Below are 21,815 nucleotides of genomic sequence, written 5' to 3' on the forward strand. Positions count from 1 at the left end.
GAAGATCCAATATGACATTTGAGTACCGATTTTAATCCAAAGAGGAGAAAAGGCAGTCTCTGCTACAAATGCATGGCTAACAGAAAATATATTTTATAATTCCCCTGTCAGATACTCCTCCCATACTTCCCTAGTCTCTGACTACTTTTCTGTTGATGACTAAAAATTAGTCTGCTTTTTAAGAATATATTTGTAATGTTAATGCTCTAAATTTAATATTTTAATACTAATATTAGCAACATCTAAGATGCACTTAAAACCAAACAAAAATGTTTTCATTTATTTTTTAAGCTTTTCTTTAAACATGAATCCTAATGGTAAAAACATAGAGTCCCTCTCCCCAATTATCCGGTGATATTTTAGGGGATTCATTCATGATTAGTTAGTGCAGCTTCCTAATAAACAGTGTCCAAGTACAAGAACCATCCCTGCACAAAAGACAGAAAAATCTGAATCCTGTAAATTGAATAAAAGTAGACGATAATGGAAAAAAATTCAATTTAAAACTATGGAAAAATATTTTACAGGCCCTACTTCCTTTTTGCTAATCAACTTTTGATACTGACCAAATACTAGTCCAGCCACAGATCCTAGTTCATACAGTCCCACCAAGCTTCCACTGGAGTCCTGCTATGCAGAACCAATGACTGCAGCAAACAACCAAACAGGAAAAAAAAAAGGCTCTTTCACTTTTGTTTTAGATTTAGATCAATACCCTGAAATACTGGCTGCATAAATGCTACCAATTCAATTTCACGGGAAAATAAAGAGGTTTATTGAAAACTGAAATTTTAAACACTGGCTCATACAAATGTAACCAAACTAATTTTCACATTTAAGCTTAAACTCATACACATTTATATGAACAAGAATTTTGGTCACCTGTGTTTTAAGAATGGTTGTAACATACCTTTCATTTCAGAACCTATAATTAAAAAACAAATACATAACTTGACAGGAACATACTTTTCTTTCTCCCCTCTAACACTCAAATCCTGCTGCTCTACTTTCTCTTTGTCATGTGCTCACCTCTTTTTACCAATACAAATTTTGTCTATCCCATACTCATTCTGGAGGTCTTGTGGAAAATTAAGGGAGAATCCAGCCATACAGTCACTGCAGATTTAAAACAGTTAACACTTATGCAACCCTGCCTGGTTTTTCCCAGGATTCTTCAAAAAAGTTTATCTCAGTCTTCATATTATGAAGAAAAGCAAAAGGCTCTACAAACACCATCTCATGTGCAAGTATGAGCACAGGATACAATATGCATTCAACAGACCAAAAAATTAAAGTTAAGATAAAAATAAACCAATCAATAGCACTAAAGAACATCACCTCTGTTTAGAGAGCTGCTTTTTATTTATCATGTTCATGAACTCTCTCCAGACACACCAACAGAATTGTTTCTTCTAAACTATGTCTATAGTTAGCTATATTTCCTTATCTGCTTTTTTAAATATTAGGACATTTGTCATCTTTGTAGAAGTTCTGCAACATATTACAGGATAGACACATTTTGAATTTATCCTTCAGTTTAGCCTTTTTTTGTTATTTACTATGACTTCAGTAAATCTACTAAACTGCTCCTGAGTTTCTGCCTCAGGCTAAAATCCAAGCATATTTAAAGAAAGATTTTTACATGTGTATTTTAAAGGGACAGAAACCATTCCATTCTGCCCAAGTGGTACAAAAGCTATTCTTTTTAATACTGCTGCTTCCAAACTGACCTCAGGCCCGTGCATAAGCACACAATCTGCACCGATTTAAAAACAACTGTACTTAGGCAATGTAGTGGCAAGCTCACCAAACACTCAAAGTGGGAAGCAACACTGACATCCAAAGGTCTGAGAAGTCAGCTCGAACATCACTGTATCACATTTGAATGTCCACACATCCCAGTGTTTCCAGATGGAGCCAAGTCAGGTCAGCATGATTCATTAACCACAAGTTCAGCAGTGCACAAACATCATCCTGGTCCTTCCACATTGATCCAAGGAGGATCTCCAAACAGAAGAGTAGCTATCCTCAACCTAAAGTAATAAGCTGTAGCACCTATATACAAAGCTTTAGGGATGTTTACATTCATCATAACAGAATAGATATTAACTGATAGCTTGTACAGTGCAGGTAATTCTGGCTTCAGATCTCTTTTTTCCAGTCTCTCTGCTCAGGCCAGCAGTAAGTGATGAAAGCTTTAGAACATAAATGCACAAACAACTTCCAGATCATTCTAAATAAACAGACCACAAAAAACATTATGAAAAATAAAAAAGGGAAGCAGAATGGTAGGTAGGAATACATCATGCATGCAAAAATACATCAATATCCCCATTTCCAAATCCTTGGTTTGATTCTGAAACATTCTTGCATCTCATAAAAAACGTAATATGCTATGAGAAGTGTTTTTTTGCATTGAGCTGCTTAGCAACACCTGCATTCAAATAGCCTCTGGGTAAGTTTGACAAAAACTGATCTGACATCTGATGAACCCCATTTTCTTAAATGAAAGGAAGAAGCAAGCCCACAAATGGGATATATTAAAACACCCATTTATGTTTTAGACTCAAGAAGATTGTCAGATAAGGAGATGCTCCTCAGTTTCTACCTCAGGCTAAAAATAACTCCTAAATTTTGCCCTAGAAGTCAACTGCCTGAAGGGCAGTATTTCACACAAGGTAATTACAATGCACATCATCTTCAAGAGGATACAAGGTATCTTTATGTGCACTCATTGTACAAGTTTTGTTAATGTTTAGCTTATTTCTGTTTTCACAAAATTACCTTTAGGGTTTCTATGTCTTTCTAGCCATTAAGAAGTACTACAGACTTTGTCGTTTTTCAATTCTTTCTATTAGTAATGGATCAAAAGAGAAGAGAAATGGGCTGAACAGGAAATTCTTTCACAGATGTGTTAGGACCAACTAAATTCTACCTATGCCATTCAGAAGTATCTGAATGCAGGTACCTAAATATTTGGTTGTCAAGTGCAGGCCCCTAATTTAATTAAGAATGCTCAAAGTGCCCAATTCCAATATACTTCATTGGAATGCTTTATCAAGAGTATTAACATATGCTACTTAAATATGCTACTTAAACATTCAGCTTCAGAATTCCAAGTCTGAAAAACTACCACATTTCTGAGAATACTATAGTATTTACTACCTTTGTGAAAGAAATGTGACAATTTTTTACATCAAACGAACAATTTGTTTTCAACATCAAACAAACAAATTTTCAAACATCGTGAAAAACAATGACAAATCTGTAAGCTAATAATTTAAGCTCCAAACATATCCTTTACCTTTTCTCAGCGTAACATAGTAGAAAGGAATGTAATTTAAAATATGAAAAAAATAATGTGGACAATCTCAATTCATCATACCTTCACCTATTTTACTAAAATAATAAACCCAAAGGACTGCTCTGTCAAATGTCTCTATATACAGTTTTAAATCTTTCAGCATTTCTCAGCATTTTACAGATGCTTGTAGCTTTTGTCTAATTGAAATGACAGTGTCATACAATCATCCTTTGAAGTACCTTATTACAGACACACACACACACACACAGAACCTTTCATCTTGGAGTCAGTACATTAATTTAAAGAGAACTTTTTGTGTAAGGATCTGAAAGCCTTTATAGGAAGGAGAAAATGGTAACCCTAAATATGGCTGTGTAATAGATAGAAATTAAACAACTCAGCACAGATCTAAACCACAATTTTCTACAGGACGAAGCACTTCCATGCTCCACTCCAATTTCCACATTCCAAAATATCTAGATCTTTACTCAAAACAGACCTTACTCAAAACTACTCCTCAAAGGAAAACAAACTATAAACTAATAAAGATAAGCTTTTGACTGTGTTTCAGGGGAACCTGTAGCAGCTACCAGCTTCAGGAAAAATTACAAATCATTAAGTAGTACCTGTGAAAAGATAATAGTTACTAAAGCAGTATAAAGAACAGAGCAGTCATGCATGGAACCTTTGCTGGGTTCCAGGCTGTTTTCCTACATTCTGCATGTCACACAACACAAAATGAGAGTTGATCAGTAAACAGATGTAAGAGTAAGGTACTGCTAAGTACTGTTGTCTGACCAGAGATCAGTATGACTTTTGAGATGAGACTTGTTGAAAACATGAAGTCATGGTCCTATTTCAGATTGGATTTAGTCTATAAAATTTAATAAGCTTCATCACCACGAATAAAAAATACACACACTGCATCTCAATCTGTGAGTAACAGCCTGGGACACAGACTACAAACACAACCGCTGCCAAACTTCAAAAAACTAAGGCTAATAAGGCATTGGCATAGTTCTGGCTGGGCAAAGCACCATTTAATTGATCTATATTAATAATAATTCCCAGTTCAACCTGCAAAGACAAAAAAGTATGTTTATAAAAGAAATTGGAATTATACTTCGTATCACTGATTGCTCTGTTCACTGTACTGTGGAAGAATTATCCAGATTAAATTTGTTCTAAGAGCAGACTCAGTTCCTAGGGCTCTTTTGAAATGGCTGCTCGCCATATATTGTTGGTTTAAGACTTTTTTGATGTTCACTTTGTTTAATAATCTGAGTCAGAGTACCAGAATATTATTTAGCTCCTAAACTTTCCAATAAAGGTCATCTTTCAGAAGCTCAACAATCTTGAGGAATATATAGAGTAACTAGAGAACAGGGATCGTGGCATGAGGCTAACAGATACCCCATTGAGTTTCTGCAGGGAAGAGAAGGAAATAATCATAGAGAGTTATCTCATCATATATGAGGGTTCTTAGAAATATGTTTGTATGCTAACAGTTTACAGAAGTTGAAGAGGAGACTGAACAAATATTTTGCAAATAAATTCTTTTTAATGTGTATCTATTTAGCAATCTTCATACAGTGTTGCAAGTCTTTGAGATGAAAACTGAAGTGGCTAGAAAACCATTTCATAGGAAACACCAGACAGCATTTTTGCAGACCTTTTCCTGATTATGGCCATGGTAGGAGCGGGACACTGAGCTAGGTGGCTCTTTAGTCAGACATACTACAATTAGTCTTATTTTATTGGTGTACAGAGAGGAAAAATGAAGTAAAAAAACTTCACAAAGTAATTAAATACACCTTAAGTGCATACAGTGGAAATTCCATGTTCCTACAAACACTAAACTGCACATTGCATGGAAAACAGTTCACAAAGTATGTACCAGTAACTACAGTGGACAAGTAGGACATGCACAAGTTCCTATAATTCACAAAAATAAGTAGCAGGGTCAGAAAGAGCTGAGAAGAGGAACAGTGAAAGAGGGGAAATCCCAGTGCTTCCTTGGCTTCTGCCTACCGCTATGGTCTCTCATACATCTCACAGATGTATGTGGCTTAGACACCATAGATACACTCAGCTGTTACATCACAACACTTTTTCCACATCTGAGTGCTATATGTATTTTGCCCAGTTATCCTACCTTTGTAGCTCACATCTTGTTATATCACCTATTTCTGCCAACTATACAGGCCTGTCTAGATCGCTGCTCTTCCAAAATCCAAACCCATCTTTTTTCCAACTGTCCCAGGCAGACACCAAGTATAGACCTAGGCTCTTTGCAGTAGGGCATGGCTGGAGAAAATTGATGTAAATTTAAAGGACAGTCCAAAAGAAAGGAAAACACTTTCATCTCAAGGACAGTCATGTCCTGGTAGCATTGCCCAAAGAAGCTGTGCAGACTTCGTCCTTGGAGGTTTCCAAGATCTGTCCGGGTGCAACAGATTGAATTCAAGACCTCCTGAGGTTCCTTTCAACCTTAATTACACTTAGATTCAATGCCTACACAAAGAAAGCACCCACCCCTGCCCCAGACTATGCTTCTACAAGTCTCTCACCTACTAAAAAGCTTCTGACTTAAGAGATTCAAGACATCAGTTTCTTACTTAGGTTGCAGATCAAGAAAATTAATGAAATACTGCATAAAACACTGTGCAAAGCCCATACCCAGCACATTATTTTTTTACATATTTTGTTTGAAGGTGAGTAACAGTTGAGAGTTAAGTAAAAATGGCAGATGGCAGGGCATTATTTTTGTTTATCTGATGGATTTTTTTCAGTTAGGTCATTTATTTGTTTAAGCTTACCTTCACCCAGGATGATGTTTTTGTATTTTGTACCAAACAAGGCTACATCTAAGATGGTGTGATTATTACATGGTAAGACTACACAACAGAGTTGAAGATAAGATTTGCAGGCCTGGATAGTAAGAGAGATTTAAATGTTCCATTCAGTTCTTCATAGCAACATGCAAGCAGATGAAACACAGTAAAATCCTGAAATAAAACATCAGAGTTGTGGTTTTTATTTTAATTTCCCATGACCTTGTGTAGCACAGAAAATAAGTCATCCACTTAGTCTTCCAATTGAAATTCTTTAAATACACAACTCCAGCTTTGGGGAAAAAAACGTTGCAGAGAAAAACCATACACGAGTTTACACATAAGTAATGAATGTAAAGTAGATAAGTTTTAAGAACTCAGTACCAACTTGTATGAAACTAATCAACAGCGGCCCTTCCAACAGCCCCCTGTACACATCAAGCTAATGAACTTACAAAACAACTATGCTCCAGAGATGCAATGAACTATGCATGAGAAGTTCATGCCAATAAATATTCAATTAATATTATTGTATTTAATTTACAGTTGGGGTGGGATTTATTTTTTAACTTTTCTTGTGCAAAAGGAATCTATTTACCACACACTTTTACTAGGATATACAGAAACTACATTTCTGACACTGGATTTTTTTTTTTTTTTGTTAAGTACCAAAGAAAGATCTGCTCAAACTCACCTGCCATTAGACGTGCATGAATATTTAAGCTGCACAACAGAACACTGAAATAGGCTAAGGTTTTTGCTTCTCTCACAGAGGAAGTAGAAAGATATTTGTTTTGGGAGGTTTTCTGTTCTTTTTTAGCTTGGTTCTTTTGAAAGCAACACCATCTAGGATATAGTAGATTCAAAGCACAAACAGACTTCTGGAAAGTTAGCATGCAAGTATGAAGACATTATAAAATAATTCAGGAGACATTACAAAATAATTCAAAAGGTTTGTCATGGTTTATGAATGATTCTGGAAATTATTCCACTCATGGTTTTTACTCTCCTGTAGCCTCAGAGAAAGTTACATCTGTGGAATTCAATAGAGAAAAGTTCTATTTTTTACTTTTTTTCCAGGTTTTTTAATTAATAATTGATACAAGTAGCTCTTACAAATAGAAAAATACTGATTTGAAGACATAAATCACAAATAAATCCCACATCCCAGTCTAGACAGAATTGTCACTCTTTTTACTACAAATGCTCTCCCTTTCCCTTTTTCTGAGGGAATTATCTTCAGCCTACAGTAGAAAAATAAAAAGTTAATTACAGACTAATTTACTTTTAGCTTTTGAACTTAAAAAATAAAATACATTTTCACTAGAAATAGTCAAAGCAAAGTCAAAATGAGAAAATCTAAAATGCATACAGTCTACAATTTTTTCCTTCTAGTACAGAAACAAACCAAAAGTCTCATTTTATCATAAAATACCCTTTTTTATTCCAATTGCCCCTTTCCTGATAAATTCAGTAAATGAATCTTTCAGTAATTAGTTCTGAATATTCAGGTCAATAATTCAGGAGATGAATCAGGTTCCCCAAAGTTACAAAAGCATTTTGAAGACGTGACAATTCCAAACACTGAGATTTCAGATGCAGGAACTTTGGAATGCTTCTCCATTTATCCTTTCATTTTTTCAGCTTCCAGTGTTTACTCATGAGGTTATTATTTCCTCCACAGCTATGAATATTAGCACTTACTTCTGCAAACATTATTACAAACACCTGAGATTTCTATTTAATCCCATAACCTTCAGTAGACAGTTCTAAATAAGTGTTATAAGAAATGACTTAGCAAAGGTGGGTTCAACTGCAGAATGAGCCCAAAGCACCAACTCATTATTCATCACAGTCTCAGTAAAATACTATAGTTTTAGGCATCCATAATATTAAATACTTCCATTTTAAAGTATCTCAAGTTTTCCACAGAAAATCTGTTTTAGTATTGCTCTTCCAAAGCTCCAATCTATTTTACTATTGGTACCTGAGACAATACAACAAAGCAACAAGATGGACTGACCACTTCACAGAATTACAGAATGGGTAAGGTTGGAAGGCAACACAGGGGGTCATCTGGTCCAACCTCCCTGCTCCTGCCATCTTTCAAACAATCGATATTTTTTTCTGCTGACTTGGAAAGAGCAAAAGTTTTCCACCACTTCCACTGCCAAGAAGCAACTAAAAAACCCTAAACATTTTCTCTCAATAGACAATTTTACAATTCAGCTTCAACAAGTACTGTTCACAACTCTCATACTAGGGTTTTCTGTACAAGCAATCCCAGAAATATTGGAAGTTTCATTTTAAAAATTCACCTTCCCAAAATTGCACTTAGAGATAAATGCAGAGTCAAAAGAATTAGAGAGAAAATTAACAACTTCTGCTACTTCTCCATCACCATCCTTCCCACTCCAATAGAAACAAGGGCTGGAATTGAAAAGAATTAAGTATGTAAATAAATTGGTATTTTCTGGTAGAGTCCTCTGGATTCCACATGGAGGTACTGCCCTATAATCTACTAAAACAGCTTGTTGAATTCAGTAAGTGATACATATTGCCTCTTTAAGAGAAACAAAATCATTTCCACATATCTTTTCCATTAAAAACTACTGCACTGCCCAGCCTTATTCCATAACAGCGTTATCCTAGAGCATAGAATAAAATATCCTGAGTTGGAAGGGATCCACAACAATCACGCTCCAACTGCTGACTCCGCCCAGGACATCCCCAAAAATCACACCATATGCCTAACAGCTTTTTCCAGGTGCTTCTTGAACTCTATCAGGCTTGGTGCTGTGACCACTGCCCTGGGGAGCCTGTTCCAGTGCCCAACCAACCTGTGGGTCAAAAACCTTTTCCCAATATCCAGCCTAAGTCTCCCAACAGTTTACATGACCAGTCCTATCGCTGGTCACCAGAAAGAAGAGATCAACCCCTGACCCTCTGCTTCCCCTTGTGAAGAAGCTGGACACCCAAATGAGGTCTCCTGTCAGTCTCCTCCAGACTGAACAAACCAAGTGACTTCAGCTGCTCCTTATACAGCCTCCCCTCCAGACCCTTCACCATCTCCGTGGCTCTCCTTTGGACACTCTCCAATAGCTTAATGTCTATTCTATATCATGGTACCCAAAACTGCCCCCAGTGCAGAGTGGAGAGGGACAATCCCCTCCCTTGCCTGGCTGGTGATGCTGTGCCTGATGCACCCAGGACAGGGTTGGCCCTCCTGGCTGCCAGGGCACTGCTGACTCATGTTCAACTAGCCACCAACCAGGACCCTCAGGTCGTTTTCCACAGGGCTGCTCTCCAGTTACATTCCCCAGTCCGTCTGTACATCCAGGGTTGCTCTGTCCCAGGTGCAGAATCCAGCACTTGTCATTTTTAAACTTCACAGGGTTGGTGACTGCCCAGCCCTTTTATTTGCCAAGGTCTCTCTCTGCCCTCATGGCAGTCAACAGCTCCTCCCAACTTAGTGTCATCAGCAAACTTACTTAGCATTCCTTCCAGTCCTGTGTCCAAGTCATTTACGAAGATGTTTAAGAGCACAGGGCCAAGGATAGAGCCCTGTGGAACCCCACTAGTGACAGGTCACCAGTCTAATGTAACCCCATTCACCATAACCCTTTGCTCACAGTTGCTCACCCACCACGTGACATGTTTATCCAGCTGTGTGCTGAACATTTTGTCCAGAAGGATACTGTGACAGCAGACATTATCAAAAACTTTACTGAAATCCAAAAAGATCACAAATGGCATCCACAGATCAACTGGGGACTCACCTTGTCATAAAAGGAAATTAAGTTTGACCAGCAGGACTTGCCCCTCATGAACCTGTGCTGCCTGTGACCCATGACTGCATGGTCCATCAGGTGTTTCTCAGTAACTCCCAACATAATCCTCTCCATAATTTTACCAGAAACTGAAGTGAGAGACCTGTGGTTACCAGGGACATCCTTCTGGCCCTTCTGGAAAATTGGGACATTTATCAAGTTCCAGTCGATTGGGACCTTTTCAGATTCCTGAGACCACTAAAGAATCATTGAGAGAGGGGTTGTGATGACATCAGCCAGCTCTTTGAGTACCCTTGGATGAACCTCATCAGGTCTCACAGACTTCGAGGGATTCAGCTGGTTCACTGGGAAATATCATTCTCACAGTCATGGTTCTCCAGCTCAGGGCACTGGGACTCCAAGAGGCCACCACCAGTGTTGAAGACTAAATTGAAGAAACCATTAAATGTCTCTGCTCTGTCTACATTCCAGTTTGTAAGGTGACCATCACATAATGAGCTGATATTATTTCTGTACTGACTTTTGCTATTAACGTATTTCAAAAAGCCCCTTTTACTGTCTCCCACAGTTCTGGCCAGCTTCAACTCTGACTGAGCTTTAGCTACACAAATTCCCTCCCCACAGAGGTGAAACAGCATCTCTGTAATTCTCCCGTGTCCACAAACATTACTTCCACTGGACAGACACTTTTTTTTTTTGCCTTAGCTCCAGAAGATCCCTGCTCAGACAAGTTAGCCTTTTGTCTCACATGCTTGACTTCCAGCATTTTCAAATTACCTGCTCCTGTACTCTTAGAACATGGTACTTAAGTGACCAGCACTGATAGACCACAGCACCTTCAAAAGCATCTTCCCAACGGACCTTACTCATCAGTTCCCTGAGCAGCCTGAAGTCTGCTTTCCTCATGTCCAGGGCTGATGCCACTGGCACTTCAGGCTGGCACTTTTCCTCCTGTAAACAGAGATTTTAAACTTGATTGCTTCATGGTCACTGTTGCCAAGACAGCCACCAATCACTCCACTCCACTCACAAGACCCTCTCTGCTAACAAGCAACAAATCAAGAAGGGCACCTTTCCTAGTCAACTCCCTTAGCATCTATACAAAGAAGTTACCATCCAGGTGTTCTAGAAATCTTATGGACCTGTCACGTCTTCACACAGCCACCAGCTGTATGGTGCTCTTAGTTAATATCTGGCAAGTTGAGGTCCCCCATAAGAACAAAGGTGGCTGATTTATAGATATCGCTTAGCTCCTTAAAGGATAATTCATCAGTGCTGTCATCCTGGCTGGGCTGCCCATAGCAGACTTCTACAATGATGTTTGTCCCTTAATCCTTACCCAGTAGCTCCCAACTGTGCCATTGCCTACTCCAAGCTCCACACATTCCGGCCCCTCTATTACCTACATCACCTCCTCACCTCACCTTCCCCGCCTTATCTCTCCTGAAGAGCCTGTAATTGTCCATTGTATAACACAGCAGTCACAGGACTCATCCCACCAGGTTTCACTTATGCCAAAGATGTCACATCTCTGGGACTAAGGAAGCCGTCTTGCTCGCTCCTCTTGCTGTGTGCACTGGTGTAGGAATGTTTCAAGTGCAGTTCATTGTAGCGAACACCTCGTGGGGAGGACTGAAGGACCTCATGAGCACACAGTCCATCAAACTTAGCCGTGCAGTTCCATTGCTTATCACAGTTAAACCTGGTTTCTCCCAGGCTTGCCAGTGATAAGCAATGGGGTGGGCACACCAGGCTTGGAAGGTATACACACAGCAACTTAGAAGCTGCTACATGGATTCTGGAATTGAAAGTATTCCAGACTTTTAAGTTTGTTAAAAATTTAGTTGTGATTGTTTTTTTGACCAAATAAATTCCAGTACCTAGCTATGTCAGGATATTAAAGCATACTCTCAAACAAAACAAAAATTAAAAAAAAAACCAAACAAACAAAACAAAAAAAATGATGGAAAGAAGAAAACATGCCCTTGAACAGGTATTGTCAGGAGACTTGGTCAAAATCAGAATTCACAAAGGTATTAACAGCAAAACAAACTGGATATAAACAATCTCAATACAATTCTTTTACCAGAACCTGAAAATGCTTGTATTCACCCTGCCACATCTGAAGGAAGAACCATAAATGGAATCCTAGTAAGATGTGTTCACTAGACAAAGTCAGCAGAATGGCTTAACCTATCATGAATAGTTGTCCAGGTCAAATAAATCTATTTCAGACTTCCATTATAACACTACTACATCTGCATGAATGGTAAGGGTATCAGTGGTCAGATGCAGGGATTTTTTTCTAGTACTTTGAACAACCACTTACTGAGACTTTTTTTTTTCCCCAACACATGCAAAAAGAAGCAAGTTGTTTTACAATACAACAGATGTTAGACAATGGAAAGACACTACCTCATTAATCTCAAGATATAATAGGAAGAGACATCAATCGTCAGGTAGGAAATCACTAAAAAAGATAATGCTGAAGACAAACTTCTAATCAAAAGAGCTCAACAGCTAGTACAGGATTCCACTCCTCTCTAGTTTCCAGCCATTCAGAGAAGGATTTCAATTCCTTTACAACGCACCCAGTAATTGCTATGCCTGACACATGCAGTACCTAAATTTTCTTCAAGTTTTTCCAACTGGAACACAGCAGTTTTCTGTTAGTCTCCTCAGCTGAGCACACTGGACTTCTCTAGTAGCAGGAACTTTCCTTCCCCACAGAAAGCACTCACTGCTCCACTTACTTCCAAGGCTGTTGTTCAGTGTGACACCTACCAAGCCCCAAATACACAGTGCCTTCTAAACAGACAGGTAGACTCCTGACAGGGAGCCATCAGCAGGGGTGCAAGAAGTTATATCCTTATTGCTGTTCATAAGACAAAAGATGAACACAGACTGCTTGAATATTCTTTGCAGAGTCCATACTTGAATCACTTCTACCTTTTCACTCCAGTATTTCCCACAAACAGGTCAGGAGACTGTTGCATCTCGGGTCTGGCAGCCTCAGGTACAAAATACACAGATCAGCGTTCCTTACACCTTTTTAAATCATTCATCACCCTGTTATTAACAAAAGAACACTTCCAAACTTAAGATGACTTCCATCTGGTTAAGTAAAAATGTAAACTTTATCTATACTGCACACATTACATAAAACCCAGCTATATAACTGTCCTTCCTAAATGAATTAAGATTTTGATTATATATACACCTTTTTTAAAAAGTAACCATAAAAATACTTGTTATTCTCCTTTCTGGAGTTCAGAAAAAAAACCCAAAAATCATTACTCATACAGCTCTACCAGCGTAACCCTCAAATATAAAGTTACAGAAGTAAAGCTGCAGTTTCATCAGTACAGCTTGTTTTGCTTGGAGCAGGACAGAATTACAATACAAAACATAACTCTCACCCTATATGTGGGTCCTCACATAGCACTGTCAGTAAATAATGGGAGCTCTGTGTTTCTTGAATAGGCACTAACACAACTGTAAATGAGAAAAACACTGCAAGTAAACTCAACACCTGCAGCGAGTACCAACAAACCGAGAAACACATTCCAAACATAATTTTAAATGGTTATAAATTTTAATATTTAAGGAAGGAAACATACATAGTAACGATAATTGCACATACTTCAATTACCAAATCTGAAGAATTGCTATGAGTCAACAAAACCCAAATCCCACAGCACTTAATATTTAGAACAAATCCAACTTTCAAGAACCTACTTTAGGATCGCTGAAAGGGAAAACATTGTAAGTGTTTCCGAAGCCATTTTCAAAAGTCACCATTTTTTAGATAAGCAGTAGTGCTGAGAAGGTAAAAACCAGCCTTTATTTTTATCATGGTGGTCTCTAAATACAAAGCATTGTCAACTCCCAACCTATCACCATGTGTTTTCACAGCTTCCACAATGGCTTCTGTTCTCCACCAATTCCAATACAAAATACACTTAAAACACAGAACTCTTTAAGAACTGGCTCTATTGCCTTCCCACTGAAGGGGAGAGAAATTAATCATTAATGAGTAATAATCTGCTAACATTTTTCATGCCTATTTCAAGATAGCTGAGACAACACAAACTGTTCTTATTCTGCCACCATTCCTATCATTAAATTCTCCAGCTTCATTGCAACTGAAATTAAATCCTACGTCTTCAGGGCAAAACCTATTTTTGTATTCAGTTTTGGGTGGAAAAGCTTCTAGGCACTTTGTATCTTCTAGGAGTGCATTTTTTCAGCAGGTACCCATTTTCATTTCAGAGGATCTTATTATCGGTCTCCACCACAGCGGCATGATGATCATAAAAGGGACATATTTAGCATAAAATGTCTACTTCATCCTTACAAAAATTATTTCCTTGAAAAATAAGACAATGAAACACCCAGCAAAGCTCTAAAATAACATCCCCTGAGAAGTCATTTTAAAACATACACCATGAAGAGCTACAAGTGTTAAGTGGTTAAATTCAGTGTGTACTACTACCAAGTCACTATGTACTGCACAGGAAAGCTATGCCTAGCATCTAGTGAGAAAGACAGCAAGAAACTGGAGTGTTGCAGATTACTCCAACAAGCCATCATCTACATCACAGCCTTCTTTTGTCTGAGAACTTCAGCTAACCAGGTTGAATCAATACTTTAAAACATCTTCTCATGACTACACAGCTATATGAAAGACATGACAAGAATATAGCCTGCAAAGCATTAACTGGTAAGTAGGTACTCACATTTGACACTGGAGACTGTTTTTGAAGCTGTTCACCACCAGGAATGATCTAGTGATCCCTAGCTAAACAATTCTTAGGAATGCATTTAATAAAGCTGAAATACTGAAAAGAGAGTGCTTTGCATAAGTATATGCCAGTGAAAAATGCAACACTTACTAGGAACAAATTTCCCCAATAAGACCTTGTACAACAGTTATCTATGTTCGTTAAAATTTGACCCCAAAAACGTGATGAAATGCTTAATTGCTAGTTACAGAAGCAATTAGTATAAAGGTACAAGAAGTTTCCGAGAAGTGCCAGCACATGGTGACATGCAGCAAAGTTTAGGCCCTCAAAAACATGGGAGTGGGTGAGAACTTGTTTCTCAATGCCTACATATGTTACCTCTAAGAAATAAAGATACCCTTTAAAGTGCAGCAAATTCAAACACAGAATTCTACTGGCCGCTGAACAAGGAATGTGTTTTCCTGGAAAGCAAGACATAATTTGAGTAATACTTTAACAAAACAAACAAACAAAAGCCCCAACCATCACCAAACCCACAAAACTAGCAAACCCCAAACCACATCACCCAAAAACTACCAGAAGAACAGTAGTTCAGAAACTAGTTCAAAGAACTAGGACATTAGTCTCAAAGAGCAAAAAGAAACCCACTGCCCAAAACCAACCAACCAAAGAGAGTACAACTAGGGACAAGGTACACAACAGAGACCTCTAAAATATCACGTCATACAACCCCTGCTGCAATGTGCAAAACCATTACTGACTGGGCTAGGACTACTTTACTTAGAGAAGCAAAGATGCAGCATTTTAAGGTTCCTATAAAAGGCACAGGGGGGCAGGTATTTATGGGGGGTCTATATAAAACCATCAAGATACAGTCTATAAGGCTTGCACACTCTGAAAAAAGCTGAAGAACTCACTTGTATTCACCACTGTACAAAACAATGATACTGAAGTCCTATGCCAAAACTCTTCACTTCAAACTAAAGGGTATGCAAGTAATCATTCTCAAAAACCAGACTTACAAAGATTTCTACTGTTCCTAAAACTCATTCCTCAACCTTCCAAGACCACCACGCATGAAAGTGTATGCTGTGAAAGTGCCTAGAAGGTCACAAAGTGATGTTAATCACTTCAGGTGTAAAGAACATGATTTCATCTTCTCCTGCTGCTTCAGAAACAAAGATCTTTAATTTTCTGGAATTACTTTCATAATCTATAATATTAACTAAAAGATCTACACGTTTTTTTCTGCAAAAATATGGTGGTCACATTACTAGTGCAAAACTGTAGACAGAAATCCAACTCTGTTCAAAGTTTCCTGTGGCCTTTCTTATTAACTGCAAAACAAGCTAAAAGCTTAGTTATCATTCTTCTGAATTCCTCTAGGAGTATTACAAATCAATGCCAGATTTTTTATACTAGTAGCAAACCGCAGAGGACAGTGGTGTTGGATGATAAAAATATCTTCCTCTGCCTTAAAAAAAATGCTCTTTAAACCACTACATTTTTTCCAGTGCTGGAAATTCTTCTGGGTTCCAAACTGAATAATATTTACACCTGAACATCTAGTCCAACCTGATAAATCAATTTTCTCTCATTACTATTGTTTTGACCATACTTTAACAGGCACGTGTCTCAGTTTGATCCTCCAAAAGCTTGGAACTTACTCTCTGTCGACAAGAAGCTACTAAGAGGGGAAGGAAAAAAAAAAAAAAAAAAAAAAAAGAAGCCGCAAGTTATGACAGGTCGAATTTATTGAGGATAAATGACACCTCATCTGTCCGTCGCTTGGGATGCCGCCCTGCCCCGACCCCGGCGCGATCCGTCCGCCAGCCGCGGCCCATCGCTCTGCTGCCCGCATGTGGGGAGAACGCCTCGCCCCGCGGGGAGCCCGGGCACGACCGGCGAGCGCTCGGCAGCAGCACCGGGGCTGCGCCCGACGCCCCAAGCGGCGACTCAGCAGCGGCCGCGCCCCCCCGTCCCCGCTCACCTCGGCGGCCGGGATGTTCACCACACCTGTCGATCTCCTCTTCTCCCTCAGCTTCCTCTTCTCGATCTGCCCTTTCCCCTTCCTGGCGCTGGGGCCCGAGCTCTTTCCCTTGGCGGCCAGCTTCTCCTCGCCCTCGGGGGAGCCCGGTGCGGCGGCGGGCTCGGCCCCGCGGCTCCCGGCGAGAGCCGGCGGCGGCTCCTTGGCGGGGGCGCCGCGGCCCAGGGCGGCGCTGGCGAGGCTGACGCAGTTCAGGGCCCCACCGGCGGGGGGCGCCGCGCGGTCGGGGGGCAGGTTGTTGTTGTTGTTGTTCAGCTCGGCGGAGGGGCCGCCCCCCGCGGGACGAGGCTCCCCCCCGCCCGGAGCTCCCGGAGCCGGCGGTGCCTGCTTCGCCCGCATCTTCTCCCGCTTGGCTTTCCATTCCTCCAGAAAGTCCGTGGTGCTGCCCCCGGCGCTGCGGTAGCCGCCGGTCGCCATGTTCCCAGCGGGCTGGACGGCGAGAGCGCCCCACCAGCACCACCAGCACCGCCGCCGCCGCCCGCCCCGAGGCGGCTCTGCTGCCGCCCGGAGAGGAGAGGTCCCAGCGGGTCGGGCGGGAGAGACGGGGGCGGGAGAGACGGGGGCGGGGAGAGAGGCTCGGAGAAGCACAAACACCCTGGAGAGAAACAAAAGGGGGGACGTGAGCCGTCCCACCGTACTGCCCATTCCCGTCCCGCCACCTCGCCAACTCCCCGGGAAGCCCCCGGCCCCGGGGAACGGGTCTCCATCACCGCCCGCCCTCGCACGCTCGGCTCCCACGGCTCGGACCGCGGCGTCCGTCACTCCCCGGGGCTCCCCTCACCCCTCGGCGCGGGGCCGCCCGGCGGTACCCGCCTCCTCCGCCCGCCCGCCCGCTGCGGCCACGACGGCCACGCAACGCCGTCCCTCGCCCCCGGGCCATCGGGTGCCATCCCCCCGCCACCCGCTTGCCTGCCCGGGCTGCCGCGTTCCCGCGCGCAGCAGGGCGGGGCGAGCACGGTCGGCGCTCACCTCCCGCCCAGCGGGGCCGCGGCTCGGGTGCCGCACAGCGCCGGCGGCACCAGGTGAGCGGCACCGCCTCCCGCCGTCCCGGAAGGAGCGGCGCGGCCCCGAGCCTTCCCGAGCTCCCTCCCCCTTTCCCCGTCGCGGCGCGGACACAGCCGAAGCCAGGGCGGAAACTGCCGAGATGGCCTCGACAATGGGGTGAGGGCGGGGAGGCCCCGCCCGGCCCGGTGTGCGCCGCGACCCGACCGCTCCGGCTGCCGGCCCGGAGCGGTGCCCCGGCACCTGCCCCGGGCAGCGCTGGCGCGGGAGCGGACACGGACCTCGGCGCTTCCGACGACGGGGGCTGGAGAGGGCGAGGGGCGCCGCGGCAGGAGCGGAGTGGGGATGGATGAGCGGGCCGGGACGGCGCTAGCCCCGGGCCGCGCTCCGCTTCCCGGGCGGCTTTAACGGACGCGGGCGGGGGCTGTCGGAGCCCCGCCAGGAGGGGCCGGAGAAGGCGGTCTGGTGTCACACCCCTCCGCGGGGGCTTCGCCAAACCCGCCCCGCACCTGCCGGAAAGCCTCGGCTGAAGGGCCCCGACGTGCGGCCGCCTCCCGCGGGGCAGGTGCGGAGCTCGGCCCCGGGGCGGGGCGGCTCCCCGGTACCGCCGGCCGCTGTGACCGGCGGCGAGCCGAGGAGCCGCACGCGGAGGCGGCTCGGTCAGCCCGCGGCTTCGCTGTCATCGGAGACACGCCGCGCCGGGACGGGAGCGCCGGCTTGGCCTCAAAGCGTGGTGCTCCGCTGTGCGGCGGGGTCGGGGCACGGTGGGAAAGAGCCCGAGGTCAGTGGCTCCCGCAGCAGAATGACTTCCTCTGGGCCGCGCCGGTGCTGGGCAGACCGCTGCTAGCTGGTGGAAGTTCACTCCCGCGGGCGGAAGGTTGGGAAAGATCCTGTGTTTTCCTGAAGCCAGGATTCAAGGGGTTTCCGCCAGTCACGCTGCAAAGACTTGAAAGATGTCTCGTTTGTAAATAATAACAGCCCTCAGTGGAGAAACCTGACTGGGTTAAATGTTAGGAAAAACGAACATGCAAGGACCGTGATGGGAATCCGTGGTATCTGTTGAACAGCTTGTGTAGGTGATAAGATGGGTAAACTTGCACGGAAAACTCACGTTATTTTTGGTTTGCCCGAACTCACTGTTTCTTAGTAGCACCCTGGAAATTGATCGTGCTACTTTTGAAAATCACGGCTTTCAATAGACTTGTGGTTTGCTTAATCCTGCTTTATAAGTGGTGTGCTGAGGGAAAGGAGTGTATCGGTGCCACCTTTCTAGCTGGCTCAGGACAAGATACAAGCTTACATCAGTCAGAGGAAATCCATTTAGCCTGGGCTGACCTAGCTGAGAGCACATGATCACCTTTTCATCACTTTTTCTCTCCTTTTCAGATTCAGTCCTGAATTCGTCCACCTAGTTAATAAAATGCAGTAGTATTTCAGAATATAAACTTTGCAAGGATTTTTGGTTTCTTTTTTACAGAAAAAGCATATAGGTGATAGGGATAAAAAAAATCTAGCAAAATGGAGCTTCAAGTATCTGCTGCTAGGCTCTCTGCACAGTGTAAATAACAGGCTTAGTCCATGTAGCCATTAGACTGTGCCTTAGATGAGGCTCTACTTCGTTCTCTTTCACAGCAGTGGGCACAGTCTCACCCTGCCAACTTTCTCTGCCCTTCCAGTGATCATTCATTTACTTGGACTTTTCACTGAACTCATATCTGATTTCTGCTCTGGTTTGGATTTAGGGGTGTTTTTGGTGTCGTGGTTTGTTTTGAAGGGGTGTTTAAATGTTTGTATATGTGGAAGTTAAGGTGCAGTTGCATTACTGCAGACAAAACCTCTTATCTTTCAGGCCAAGGGAAAATCCCCAAACAAAACCAGCTAGTTGTTCAGTGTTGTGTTGGAAAGCTGTAAATAGGCAGAAAAATAGATGGTGAGAACATAGTTCTGCACTAGCGCTCTTTACTGCTCAGCAGTGCAAAATTAGTAAAGTTGGTCCTAACAAAAAGCACTCTCCTAAAGAAAAAATTCGTACCTGCACTCTTACCTGTGGAGTTTTTAAATTAGACAACTACTCAATTGGATTTCTGGAAAACATAAAGGATTTCTGATATGAGTTCCTGTCTTTCCTGTCCTGTAATTTTTTTTCATTTATACAGCGAAGAGCTTTTCTTGAGAGAATCGTGTAACTAACAATAATAGTATTTCACCCTCACTATTACACACCATGAGCAGCACAGCTGGCCAAATAGTAGCAAAAAAAGTCAGGTTAAAAAGTTGTTACTTACAGCATGTTGTGTATATTGAGAAACATAACAACGTATTTTAGTTCTTAGGGCACCCATGGTTCTCAGTTACCCCAGGTCATGCCAGCTGCCCCTTGAGCCCCTCTCTCTGTGGCAATCTGTAGCAGCTAGCAAGGCTTAGATGTGCCTGCCCCGCTTCACATCCCGTATGCCCACCTTTCTTATTTGTAGGAGCTGACATATCCAGGCTTTAGCTGCATCTAATCTGTTGGACTTTTTCTTTCCTTTACTGTAAAAAACATTGTGAGGTTTGTTTTTTTGGTTGGATTTGTTTTTTGGGGTTTTTTGTGCCAAAAAGGCTTTGTTTGCCTTAGTCTGTTATAAATTAACAGAAGTTATGTTGTGGTGAGTGAGGTTGGGCTTAAGTGCCCAATACAAAAATGCTGACTGTCAGATGTTTGCATCTCAATAAGGTTGTCTGTGCTGGAGAGCTTTCAGGGATAAAGTCCCAAATAGTTTAAGTATCACGCTGCATGTTTTCCTCTGCCACAAGGGAGAAAAGCCTAATAGCTTGCAAACATTTTTAGAACAACACTTTTTTCTTACAAAGAAAAAAAATCTTCAGGATATTCTTAAGTCCTAGAAATATAATTCATTTTATTAGCTATGTTTTAAACTGGCATAATGATAAGGGTCTTTAAGCCTTAAGATATTGGTTTTTATATATTCTGGAATGAGATTCTTCCCTAGAGGTAAAATTACCACCAGGATTGGGTAGGATGATCTTGATCTCCTTTGCCATGGAAAAAAATACTTTATTTTTCAATTTAGAGTAAAACCCATAATTCATTCTTAAAATCTCAAGGAAATGAAGTGCCTTTTGGGGTTGGGCACTTCAAAGCTGCCTCCTTTGTAAAGGGTTGCAAGCTGCTTGAGATCTTTGTAATTTCTTCTAGAGATTCAACCAAATTATCCAACTGTATTAAGGTTCTGAAAGTTTATCTGAGCCATAATCTTTTCTGAAGTGGCAATTTTCAAGGGCTGGAAAATAAAATAGAGAACATATAACATATTAATGGCTGAGGAAATTACGGACAACATCCAAATTCCTGCCCAATATCTGTTTACTTGTTACCATTGTGCTCTGAGCCTAGCACACATTTGTCATACACGCTCATACCTGTATGTTCTGCACTGAAACGTTCCCTCCATCTCACCCTCCTCAGCATCTCTCCCCAAAGTCTCTGTTGAGTTTACTATGTTCACCTGCCTGATTCTCAAACACACGTGCTCTTCCTTCTGCTCCAGACTTTACCTTCCCTCTGCCTATTACCTGAATTTCCATGAAACGCTTCCACTTAGTGCACCTGTCTACTGCTTCCCATATCTGATCCCCTTTGAAGTTCATTCACTCAGCATTCGTCATCTTTTTTCTCCCAATCCAAACTTTTTCAGTCACATACTGGTTCTACCTGCTTTATTGCTCATGCTTTATTAAACTAGGTTTGTTTAGCTTGCTCTGGTGCTGTCTCATTAAACTTTCCCTCTCTGCTGCTTTAAATTTTACCTGCTGGATAATCCTCACCCACATCACTGTACCCTAACTAACCCATCTACCTAATTATTTCTGCACTATCCATCCAGAAATGCTGTTGCTTAAAATTCCTGTGACTCAGTGAAATCTTACAGCCATCTTTTTGTAGGAACATCTGTTCCTTTTGTCCATAAAATTTCAAAAACCTTTCTTTAAACCTTTCATGTTAAATCTCTGGCTGTAACTTCTATCTAATCTTCCTGTAAATTCCCTACCTATGCTCCATGACATTACTAATGTCAAATCTCCCCTGAA

The 21,815-nt window shown here is 42.1% G+C and overlaps 1 protein-coding gene across 3 annotated transcripts in view; it reads right to left on the bottom strand.

The window, feature by feature from the left end:
- PAWR (pro-apoptotic WT1 regulator) overlaps positions 1-18,389 on the bottom strand; it is a 76,230-nt gene extending 57,841 nt beyond the window's left edge. The window contains exons 1-2 of one of the 3 annotated variants that reach the window (XM_068999579.1): positions 18,005-18,389; positions 16,665-17,316 (exon numbers count right to left, since the gene is read on the bottom strand). In XM_068999579.1, coding sequence (XP_068855680.1) covers positions 16,665-17,138 — 474 coding nt within the window. In that variant the 5' untranslated portion in view covers positions 17,139-17,316; positions 18,005-18,389. Of the gene's footprint in view, positions 1-16,664; positions 17,443-18,004 lie in introns of those variants that run through there. The other 2 variants (XM_068999571.1, XM_068999584.1) reach the window with 2 other exon arrangements.
- Positions 18,390-21,815: the final 3,426 nt, after the last annotated feature.

Source organism: Aphelocoma coerulescens, chromosome 1A (assembly GCF_041296385.1).
Source record: "Aphelocoma coerulescens isolate FSJ_1873_10779 chromosome 1A, UR_Acoe_1.0, whole genome shotgun sequence".
Classification (NCBI taxonomy): domain Eukaryota; kingdom Metazoa; phylum Chordata; class Aves; order Passeriformes; family Corvidae; genus Aphelocoma; species Aphelocoma coerulescens.